The 12,622-nt window shown below is 39.7% G+C and overlaps 1 protein-coding gene and 1 pseudogene across 4 annotated transcripts in view; one reads left to right on the forward strand and one right to left on the reverse strand.

The window, feature by feature from the left end:
- The window catches only part of csnk1a1 (casein kinase 1, alpha 1), a 35,962-nt gene that overhangs the window by 11,283 nt on the left and 12,057 nt on the right, over positions 1 to 12,622 (forward strand). For 3 of the 4 annotated variants that reach the window (XM_076149230.1, XM_076149229.1, XM_076149231.1), the window contains exon 5: positions 6,463 to 6,546. The exons of the other annotated variant lie outside the window; for it this stretch is intronic. In XM_076149230.1, the coding sequence (XP_076005345.1) occupies positions 6,463 to 6,546 (84 nt within the window). The remainder of the gene's footprint in view (positions 1 to 6,462; positions 6,547 to 12,622) is intronic. 4 annotated transcript variants of the gene reach the window in all.
- Positions 665 to 1,721, reverse strand: LOC142999617 (uncharacterized; annotated as a pseudogene).

Raw genomic sequence — 12,622 nt, forward strand, 5'->3', positions numbered from 1 at the left:
ATTGGATCAAACATTGAATTATAACAAACAATTTTAAATGGGTGTTGGCTTAAAAGACTGGATAATTTATTGCTGACATTACCAACTAAACTTACAGGCACTCAATGCGCTCAAGACCAAATTCTAGTAGATCTTCCACCTAACAGAGTTTTGAAGGACTCATTGCACACTGGGGGATACATTTATTTTCTTACTTAAGCCAGTGGTTCCCAAACTTTTGCACACACACATCTTTGGCGACCAAATTTATTTGAAACATTGCAATACTTAAGAGTGCAAGAGTTATTATTAAACAAAAGAAATAGTAGTGACAAATCACCTTTACAGTGGAATTATTAAAACTCTAAACAGTGTAATACTGTGTAACAGCATTTCTGCTTTAAAAAAAAGTTCTCTCTTGTCGCGCCCCCCACTTTGGGAACCACTGAGTGAAGCTGGTCCAAGGCAGGCCTGGCCAGCCCTAACTATTAGATTTATCAAAGAGGAAAGTTCTAAACCTACCCCTTAGCTTAGCCCCCCCCAAGACCAAATTTGGGAAATGGAGAGGAGTCTGATTACTGCAGGCACTTCCTTCCATTCTACTTTTAGAGATACTAGGGACCAGCCTGGATTCTGGGAGTGCAGTGTTCTAGGGGGGGTAATGCAGTACTAGTAGCTCTTAAAGCTAATATGGAGCCTGACCATTGGGAGATTAAGTCAGCAGGAGGATTTTGAGTTCTATTCTAGATTTTAGTGGAAGCCAGTGCAGCAAACCTAAAATGGGAGAAATATGATCCCTTTTCCTAGTTTTGGCCAGGACAAGCATGCAGCTGCATTCTGGACCAATTGGAGAGCCTTTAGGGACTTGTTAGGGCAGCCTGATGATGATCAATTTCAATGGTCAAGCCTAGAGGCAACTTTTCTTAATCAATCTGTGACAGAATGTGCCTGATTTTTGTGATGTGTAAGTGAAAGAATGCAGTCCCTGAAATTTGTTTTGTGAGTTTTACAACAAATCCTGATCAAAGACATCCACTAGATTTCTTTCAGTGGCGCTGGAGGCCAAGGCAACATCATCCATGATAGCTGTCTCATTAGATGATGTATATCTAAGGTGTTTAGGGCCTTAGGGTTTTTTCGGGGTTGAGCAGGAGAAAATTACAGGACATCCAGGTCTTTATGCTCTTGAGCCATGCTTGGAGTTTACTTAATTGACTGGACTTCTTCGGCTTCATTGATGGATAAAGGTGGTTGTCATCTGCATAGCAGTAAGAAGTTATGGACTTTCTGAATAATTCTACCTAATGGAAGTAGATGTAGATTGAATAGTATCGGTCCAAGCACTGAACCTTGGGGAACGCTGTCCAACTTTCGTGCGCATGGAAGATTCACTGTTAATATAAACAAACTAAAATGTTGTTCTGTCTCTGTAATAAAATGTGGTGGTCAATGATGTCAAATGCAACACTAAGATCTAATGGGACAAGCACAGAGAGAGGTCCTTTGTCTGATGCAATCAGTTTTCATCAATGAATCAGATTTTCTCAATGAATTGTCATTTGAGACGTTCACCAGTGCCGTCTCTGTGCTATGGTGGGCACTAAATGAATCTTTGACCACTCCTCTTGATAGAATCGGTGTAGTTTAGCTAAATGTTTTGGCTTTCTGACATGGACTTGTTCTTCACACTGTCCACATGTTCTCAAGTCAGGACTTTGGGAAGGCCATTCTAAAACCTTCATTCTAGCCTGATTTAGCATGTACCACTTTTGATGTGTGTATGGGGTCATTGTCCTGTTGGAACACTGAACTGCGTCCCAAGAGACAACCTTCTTTCTGATGATTACAGGTTCTCCTGAAGAATTGGGAGGTAATCCTCCTTCATTATTCCATTTACGTTCTGTAAAGCACCAGTTCCATAGACAGCAAAACAGGCCCAGAGCATAATACAACCACCACCATGCTAAATGGTAGGCATGGTGTTCTTGGGGTCAAAGGCATCACCTTTCTCTCCTGCAAACAAATTTATGGTCATTGTGGCCAAATGGCTTTATTTTTGTTTTGTTTTTGTAGACCTTTCTTTGTCCATGTGACAGCAGCAAACTTCAGTCGAGCCTTAAGGTACCGCTTCTGGAGCAATGGCTTCCTTCTTGCACGGCAGCCTCTCAACCCATGCAGATGTAAAACACGCTTGACTGTGGACACTGACACCTGTGTTACAACAGCTTTTTATTCATTGCAGAACTGCTTGTTGGTGGTTCATGGTTGACTCTTGACCATCCAATTTTCTCTCGGCAGTGAGTTGATAGCTGGCATTTTCTTCCTGATCATGGCAGGGACACAACTTTGCCATGCACCTTATACTTGCAAGTTATTGTTTGCACAGTTGATATGTGGACCTGTGGCTGCTTTGAAATGGCTGAGTGACTTTCCTGACTTGTTCAGTCAATGATTTGTTTTTTCAGATCCGTGCTGAGCTCCTTTGACTTTCCAAGTCCATGTCCATGTCAGAAAGCCAGCTGATTTAGCTAAACTACACCGATTCTATCAAGAGGAGTGGTCAATGATCCAATCAGAAGCTTGTGGATGGCTACCAAAAGCGCCTTATTGAGGTGAAATTGGTCATGGAAGTAACGAATTATTAGCATTGCTGTATGTTTACTTTTGACTCAGCAGATTCTGTCACATTTACAGTAGACCTATGATTTCATAAAAGAACCAAACTTCATGAATGTTTTTTGTGACAAAGAAGTATGAGCTCCAATCACTGTCATAGAAATACAAGAATTGTAGAAATTACTGGAAAACCAAGACTGCCATGACATGTTCTTTACAAGTACATGTAAACAACTGTATCTGATTGGCGACTGCTTTTACGAGGATCTTGTAGAGAATGTGAAGGTTAGATATAGGCCATAGTTAGCCAGAATGCCTGGATCAAGAGTGTTTTTTTAATAACAGGTTTAATTACAGCTACTTTCAAAGGACTGTGGTGGCCTGTTACTAAGGAAACATTGATCATATTTAGAAGCAAAGTGCCAAAGATGTAGGCAGATATTGTATACTATGGGTTTGTGAGGATTCTCCAAAAGCTTGAGAGTGGGCGGTTATTTTGCTTTATTTATTATACCTCCTAACACATTACTTTTGGAGTGCTACTGATAAACATAATCATTCACTACCTCGCCACACTCCATCTCTGCATGTGCTAGCTGAAATATGCAGACAGTGCTACAACTGCTAGATAAGTGGTTAAGCGAATCCATGTTGTTGCTGATATTTTTTCCTCTGGATTAAGCAGTTTCAACAATGCACTCTTGGGTGGTTGTGAGTTAGCTGTTTTTTCAGTCTCCTCTGCCTGGCGTAGCTAGTCAAGCTAATCTCCAGTCATTATGCACTGCCAGCTAGTTGTACTTGTCAGAAAACCTTGATTCTTGCAGATATTGTTGGCTGAGGTGGTAGAGGTTGCTGAGGTTTTCACCTTTTTACAGCTATGAAAATGAGTATCTATCGAACTGCATTTCACATCGTCTTTCTACAATCACGTCTTTTAGTTACACGGCTTGAAGATTTCTGGCACTTTTATCTGCCTTTGTTCTTTCCCTGTTGTAATTGGACATATATATATAAAGATAGATAGATCTGTTTAAAATTCGATCGATAGATGGATGTATATTGACCTGACAATGAGCATACAGTTGTGGGACATTTTGGAGATTGATTTTTATACAGAGAAATATGAGGGGAAAAGGAAAGAAATATTGATTAGGATCTAGGAAATATCACACACAAAATGGAATGGACAAAATGCAGAAGGAGATGAGGAAATGGTGACTTGAACTAATGACTTGTACAGTCAGGTTGTATAGGTGGTGGATAATGGCATTATTGGTGATGAATAATTGTTTGTACCAGAGTGATGCTAGTGAAGCCATATTGTCACGGTTCTGTTACCTGGGGGGGAGCAAAGATGGAGAGTAAGAACAGAACAAAAAACTAAAAAAGAACCAGGCTGCGTTATCATGTTAATAGAGATAATCGGACGATAGCGGTTAGCCACAGCCGGCAATGGTTGGGTTGAAATGACCCAATAATGTAATCGCAGTGATATAGATGACATCAGTGTTGATAGCTTGATGATCTCATAGGTACAGTTCATACAGGATGACATTGTACAACTCTGCAGTCAGCTCCAGAACGCATCATGGGCTGTGGCCCATGATGCCGGGGAGGGACAAAAAGGGAGGAAAAGAATTACATTTTCTTGAGATTAAGAAAAGACATTATTTGGAGAAGTGGACCCCCTGTGTAAACTGGATGAGTGCGACAGGAGCACAGGACATGAAGGTGTATAGTTTGCGTGTGACTTCCTCCCACCAGTCCGGGAATTTGAATTGTATATAAGCTAGCCTACCATATAAAGCAAGGCACAGTTTGATTCCTTCAAATCCAACCTTTTCACAGAAATTATTCTTTAAAGTTATCATGGAATCCAAACTGCCCCATCCCTGTCTCACATCGGCATTAGAGACATAGGTTTTTTTTTTTGTGCGTAAAGCCCTGGTTACAGCAAAAAATCACATCAGGTCTAAGGATATGTACACGGACGTCAAGATGCAGAAATTACATTAAGTTAGCAATGAAATTAAGCTGTAACTTAGAACATCACATGCAGATACATTAAGTTGAAAAATAAAATATTGCCTTTCCAGAAACTTTTTGTTTTAAGTTGAGTCTTATTACAAGGCCAGCCAATGATAACAAGGTTAGAATGATGCATGTGCCTATGGAAATCACAGATGGTGCTGTGCCAACCTCTCCAGCCTCTGAAATCTTTTGGCCTTAATGTTCCACTAGAAAGATGGATGCAGAGAGTTGAAGGCAAAACCTTAGGTATAGGGATTTGATGTTATTCATACTAATTCAATTGTAACTTACATCTAAAACTAAGTTGGTTGCCCTCTTGGGTTGACCATTGGCATTGTTCTGTTATAGATGGGATTAATAGATGGGATTTATTTATTGTAATTTTAGATAATATTTTACTGCCTAATTGATAAGGGAAAGAAACGATTGATCGCAGTGGTCAAGCACAAGGGAGAGGGCACGAAGAAGAACTTTGACATCATACTTTTTGATAATGGCATAATATGAAGAGAATTGGTTAACATGTGGTGCTTCTGCCACCACAGCTGCACAAGAGCATGCGAATGATGACGATTAATCACATACTTAGAAGAAGAAAAACATATGAAGGGTCCAATACAGGTTATGCATTGTATGTTCTATCTCAGGTGATTCCTTAGTTTTGCATTGACAATGGCAATGATGAGCTGAGAGGATGTGCTCAGTGTCAAATGATATTGACGGGTATTTCATTTTTCTCTGTCCAGATTGTGGTGTGATGTATTAGTAAAATATTTAGTTGCTATTGCTGATGATGAATTCTACGGTGGTTGTCTTTGCTTTCATTGCTTATGTTGTGTCTACAATGTTGGGATATCACTGAAAGAATGAGTAAGTCAATGTTGATGTAGTGAAACATACACTGAGATTTCAACTCTTTATTTAAAAGATACAGTTGAGCAGTTACACACACACAACCTGCAATACACCACAGTTTTTCTGACCTCAATGTCGGGTAGGTGAGAAAAGTTGGAGGATCCCCTGTTGAATTGCAGCAGAGTAAATCTGATTGAAGCAATGACTGGTATTGGTCAAAAAGTCACTAGTCCATTGCCTAGATTTCTCCAATATTAATCCAGCGATGCAGAATTTAGCATCATTGGATTCCGTCTGTTGGTTTGGTCACACGTGAAAACACATTTTCAGGTCTACAATCAGGTAAATAAACTGGTTATGTTACCTGAACGTGGTTACCTCCGAAATTCACAGTTTAAATGCAATTAAATGATCTGACCTTAATTAATAACTCTTGCCCTTGAGCAGCTATTGACGCCTATATCGATACCATGTCACCCACAGAAGACCTGCCTTGGCGGTGGAAGCCTATATCCTCAGTAGGTCTACAGAAGACCTGCCTTTGCTCTGCTAGTGATTGAGATACAATAGTTTCCTGCCCCTGTGGTTTTGTCCACCTGGTCTTTTCCTCAGCCAGAGTGTTGCCTGTCAGCGCTGGCCATTATTGTCACTGTCAGACATTTGGGGCTTAAATTCCCAGAGACACTTTTGGACCACAATTTCACTTGAATATTTTGCTTTCCTTTTGTGATTGATATTTCCATAGTTGTCCACATGGGAGAACATCATATTCCATGTGGTTTCTTCCAGAACACCTTTTTTTGTAACTAGTTCCAGCGTTGGATGTATTGAGGGAGGCACCTATCGTAGTTGTACAACAGTTTCAAGTGAGCAATCCATGTGGGTGTTACCACAAGTGCCTGTTGTACAAATGTTAACTGTAACTAAAGGTGGATATAGGTTGTCTGTTGTTGACCCCTGCCCCTCTACTGTCTGCCCTAGTGTTTAGACTCATCAGTGGGGAAGAGGAAACGAAGCTTGGCTGTTAGCTCTTCTCAGGATCCATCTTTCTCAGGATTAAACCAGGTGTGACCTTTACCACAACACCAGCTGCCTCACAATAGCAGTTGTCGCTTTGCATACTTTACTACACTGGTTTAAAGTTACTCAGACCACCTGCAATCATCACTATCTCATAATAGCAATGTATGTGTGTATTTTACCCTATTTGCATCTCATCAGGGAGTGGAAAGCCAGTGTTTAAGATCAGTTCAACCAGCCTTTCTAATCCTTGTTCAAGTGGTAGCACAGAAGCTCATCCATAGATTAGGATTGCAAGCTGACAATAATGCATACAACACATATCACTGTGGCACCCAGAACTGAAGTTTGGCGAATGCTTATCATAAAAACCAGATGAAACCTATGCAATAGAGGATGGAAAGGAGGAAGAGAGAAGTTCCCCAACATTTGGTTTTATTTTGGTTTTGTATTTGTAGCAAAATAGCCATTGCAAACATGATACTCAATGATGAACTTCTTAAACAGTACAGCATTCATGAAGAAAGCTGAGGTCATTGTAGATGGTGCATGACCCTAAGTTTAACCCATCTATCAAGCTTCTTTTCACTGTTGGTAGTGTGTGGGAGTTCAAAAACCTAGATGTTCTGTACTTTGAAGCAATAACATATACACTCATGCAATGCATAACTAGCAGTCATAAGAAATTATAGCTTGCCAAGCTAAGAGCAACTGATTTACATGTGAATAGTCATAGCAATACATGCACAGTGAGTGTAAACTATGGTGACACTGCTTAATCCCTTTATTTTATATTGACTACCATTTTCTCACTTTGCGACTTGAAATTGACATAGTTTTGACAAAAAAGCGTACACCAATAATTAAAAAATGGTATAAAACTCCAATTGCGAAACCTGGTATACTGTAGGAAGCTTTTGTTCCCAAATCCAAGGCACCACTTAAACTACCTATTTGCAGTATTTTTGGCTCAGTAGCGATCAATATATTGCATAAAACTAAGGCTGTGCACATGATCAAAAGGCTTTTTTGCCTTAACGTACTTTGCCAACAGATTATATTAGAATCACAACACTCACATGCACAGAGGTCATAAAAGGCCTCAAAATGCAGCTGACAAAATTTCAGTTTGGGCCTAAATTTAAATCTAAATGTTGCATGCTATACCAGTAGCGATCCCCTTTCACCTGATGCACCTCCGGCACCTTCAAACGTGGGTTTTTATGTCTGTGTGTGTCTATGTGTGTGTGTGTGTGTGTGTGTGTGTGTGTGTGTGTGTGTGTGTGTGTGTGTGTGTGTGTGTGTGCGCACACACACACACACACAACTGTTCAATGTATCAGTACTTTTCGCACAACTTGCTGTTCTCTAACAAGGAGCTTAATGGTAAAATTCACAACATGTGTTGGATCCATGAATCGACCAATAAATGTCCTGGTTCAATCAGAATAGGTATTTAAACGGTCCTCCTCATCATGCTGGTCACATTTTGACATCATGAGACCAAGACGACACCTAACAACTGATCAACAGTACCTCGCCATTGCGAGGCTTCAAACAACTATCGCTAACCTTTTGTGAGTAGTGTATATATGTGTGTGTATACGTATGTATATGTTTTCTTTGTTTTGGTCTGCAAAATGATAGTTGGATTATGGGTCTCATTTTGTTTTGCTTCAGCTTTTCTGGTGTAGTGCATGAGTAGACGAAACTCAATTGTTTTTGACAAGTCATTCTAACCGGTTGGAATGCTTAACTCTGGATGCTGTTTCAAAATGGAAGCAAGTAGTCATATATTGAAATTGGAAATGGAAAGTATTGCTGTTAACAGCTCCCCATCTTCACATTAAACACGTAATCAGGAAAGTATAGAAGAGAATATGATGGGAGTGGCCAACATTCCAATGTAACGTAATGAGGTGGTTGAGCTGAAACCCATAACAGCCCCCAAAATAAGTGTGGACAGTTTATCAAGACATTTTGGCCCAGGAAATTTTGCAACCATGATAGTGCCTTTTTCATTTTGTATGCAAAATGTTCAAAGCGAATATAGAGCAGATATTACTTTTCTTTCAGCCCTGTGTTCCTCTGATTGTGTTTCTGATAAAGCTACCTTAAGTGTTTAAAAATCTTGTCTTTTGGATTTTAACTTTTATCCAAAAAGAGTAGTGGAAACAATAGTCACAACACCATTTTGCCTGCTTTCATAGTCATATTGCTTTATTGATTAGATATACCGATTAATTATATGCAGATTAAACACGATTTTTCTAGTTCCCTTTATTCTTAAACAGACATTGAGCAAACAATGTGGGTGACGGAGACAGATGGTGCTATATTCATATTGCACATTTTCAGGGGAGACTCGATGTGTTAAACATAAAAACATATTTTGAAGACATTTCAAATATGATGCTTGAAAACACATCTAATTGTGTCATACATTAAAGTGCAAGGTTTGCAGTTTAGCAGAATGCAATTTTAGTCTTGATTTAAAAGTAGGTGGTGTTGGAGCAAGTATCTAATCTTCTGGAATGGTATTTATTTTGACTCTGGGGACAGTTAACAGACATTAACAAGTTTTAGCTCAGACATATGTTACTGGAGAATCTGGAGCTCAGTTGTTGGTTTCCAGTTCCTGAATGTGTGTAGAGATTGTCTGCAGTCTAGTGCCGACGTCTCCTTGGGAGAGTCTGGACTAATTCTCAGTTCTCTATTCAGGATTGCAGATATGTGTCATTGTTTTTTGTGTGTTACTTCTTTCCTATTGCTATTAATTATAGTTCTGCATACTTATAATTGGTGCTTCAATCTAATTTGAATGAATGAAATTACAATATTGCCATGTGCAATTATTAATTTACAATAAACTGCTGCTCAAATGTAATGACAGTTTTGTGCATTTTTGATATGCACTGCAAAATCCCTCATTAAGGTAAGGGAGGTTACAGGTTGTAATCCTACATCTGCCTCTTGAAGCCTTGTGGAAGTCAATCACTGCTATATGTAGGGTCCCTTACCTGGATGTTGTTGCTAAGTTGTGTTCATCTTGACTTGATAAACCACGCTGGGTTTTGTGCAAATGTAAAAAATGTGAGGCTGTAATTTGTCAATTGTGCTTGTATTAGTGTTGTGACAGAGTGGTCATGCGTATCTCTTTGTGTGTTTCCCCCCAGGTTCAACTGTGATTAAATAAGTCTGTATAAGTGAGCAGAACCTAAGCTAGAGATTGCGTCGGGCCAGTAGTTTTTAACCAAACGTGCAGTTGAATTTTGCAACTTTGTTGCATGTAATACTTCATTCTTAACCCAATTGTAGTCTGCAGAGTTTGTTCTGATGCAGAATTTACAGACAGACCACCACTGTAGCCAGATACAACTCTTTTCACTGACCCAAATCCTGAGACCAATAAGAACCAGAAAAACTCAAAATGTCCGTTTCATCATAACAGGTGAACAGTGTATCAATAGAAATTCTCCCCTCCTTAATGCTAGCATTCCATTTCTACTATGACAGCGTAATTTGTTTGTTTGTTCATCCAGCGGCACCAATAAGTTTGACAACTCACTCAATTTATGTATACAGGAGATGACATGAAAGAATAATTCCTTGCCGAAAAAATTACCGGTGCAGGGTTTTCCTTCAGTTTTTGTAGGTCTTAGGTGCTGTCGTCCTTTGCAAACGGGGAGCGGCGCGAGGTAGAAGAATAAGTATTTCAACTGACAAACTATATGCTTTCACCTGGACTATCAGCATTACCAAAATTATGAATATGAAGGCTTGAATTAAACTCACTGAATGTTGCATACGGGATCCTATACATGTTTTACTTTTTCAGTCACATCAACACTTCAACTCATGCATGTAAGATGACCGTGAAACTGCCCTTCAATGTAGCCCTAAGAAACAAGTGGAGAACCTGAGGAGGGTTGAGGGTCTTCTGCATGTGATATTCTTATATAGACTTCTCTCTTGCTGGATCTCTGTAGCTGGGGGCGTGTATCCTTCTACTGCGCATCCTCCATATGCCCCTGCGGTGGTCCCTGAGAACACCAAATGGAGCAGGCCAACTCATCTTATCTGTGCTTTTTGTCGTTTCTTTTTTATTTTAATTTTGTTTGGCCTTGGGTGCCGATTTCATTGTAAAGGAAAACCCTGTGGTGTAGATACACTAATCAAGCATTTTATTACACTCTACTCTTTATACCACACTGTCACTGCTGCTGTTGGGGGACACACAATGCGACTGAATTGAACCTGAACATAAAATTTTGAACCCCGCCTGAGTATGTTTTAGAAATCTCATAAAGATATGGCTAAGCTCATCTCTGCTCGTCAGGTCTCTAGGGCAGATCAGTGTTGATAGTTCAACTGTGTTTCACTCTAAGTAAAGGTGGCTCCCTCTTTGACAAAACCACATCTTTTCGGACCCCACTGCAATACCTCTGCGTGCCCCACTTTGGGAACCACTGTGCTAATGTAAACCGTACTGGGCAGTTTATACTTGAATCATCGGTTTTCATGTTACTCATCAACCTCCAACCCTGACAACACTGACGTGACAGCAGCACACACATGCAACTCAGCCTCTGACCATTTCTATTTGGCCAGATTTTTGAAAATTAATAAGCCTGAGGTTTTTTTTATGGTGGATCAGGGTTAACTGCCCAACTTCTCCCCAGTTTCCTTTGTGGTAAGATACACTGTTCTTTGTCTTAATTGTTAAAATCACTCCTTTTTGTTTGAGGCATAAACTGTCTCACAATAGGACTTCACTATATTGTTCTTATCATTCTGTTTCTGCCTCTCCCTCGCTGCCTCTCTCATCTGTCTTGTATGTAATTTCCTAATGCATGACTGTTTGTGTTTACTGCTTTGCACATTTTTTTGTACCTTTCTATCATCCTACTGGAAGGCCTATTAAACACCTAGCTGTTGGTGCAGGGGGAATCTCTCTTGGAATTGGCTCTCTTGGAGCGATGTCTCAAAGGGCTTTACAGACCCACAACATCAAGAAAATTCCTGTACCAGCCCAAAGTTCTTTAAGAAGACGAGGGAAAACTCCTTAGAAAACCTTGATGTGAAAGGAAAAAACATCGGTAGAGGCAATTCCAAGAGAGATTACCTCTCCCCAAATGGCTGGGTGTGCAATAGGAACTTAAAGTGGGATTATACAGAGGTACAAAAAAGCCATGCAAGGCAGTACACACATGCAATAGGGTTTCACATGCAAGTCAAAGATGAGGAGAGGGAGACGGGGACACAATTGATGCAGCTTAAACAGCCCAATTTCAGTGTTGTGCTTCATAAAACGCACTCATGAAATACTGCCCCATTTTTCATTCACTACATTTCAAAATGTAAAAACTTCAGATACCTAGGTGGTGTGCCATGTTCAGGACTGCACTCTACCAAGTGCATACCCTCAAAAGGGCAAAAGGTCGGCTCAAACTGAAGAAAATGGCAAACCTTGCAAAGGGTGCCGAGTGTCATTGATGTTGTCGTATAAAAGTATTCACTCACAACAATGGAAAATGTATATGATCAACATAATAACAATTCTATAGTTGCATGATAAATGCATTAACATATTTGTACACTACATCAACATCAGCTTATAGATCTTCTTAGCAACATTTGTGGAGGGAAAATGGTTTGAGGGAAATAAGGAGCTGTGTAAAGTGCACTCGAAATTTGTCTGAAAGATTTTGGTTCAATTCTCGGGTGCACTTCAAAGGTCCTTGTAAATGGGATACTGTAGTTTAGTTTCCATGTCACCATCTTGAAACGCTAAAAGCTTTAATACAGTTATAGGTAATTTGGAAGTCAAGCATCATGCAAACTTAACAATTAAGGTTTAATGTACATCTTCAGGCCCTTCAACTAGCTCACTTGCTGCTGATTATTGCTTTGAGTTTAGCAGCAAATTGCAACCTCATAGCTTTTCAGCATAATAAGAACTCAATCCTTCAGCACAGTATTACAACAATGGGTACGATAACACTTAAGACTACATATTAAGTAACCTGATTGACCCACTCGAAGAAACTAATATTGACAGGCAGGTTAGTTGTGCTGGTTTTTTTTTTTTTTTTTTCTTTTGACAGTTTATGGCCTGAAG

The sequence above is a fragment of the Genypterus blacodes genome, unplaced genomic scaffold (genome assembly GCF_046128005.1).
Source record: "Genypterus blacodes isolate CSIRO-AG114 ecotype Tasmania unplaced genomic scaffold, CSIRO-AGI_Gbla_v1 ptg000044l_1, whole genome shotgun sequence".
NCBI classification, from domain to species: Eukaryota; Metazoa; Chordata; class Actinopteri; order Ophidiiformes; family Ophidiidae; genus Genypterus; species Genypterus blacodes.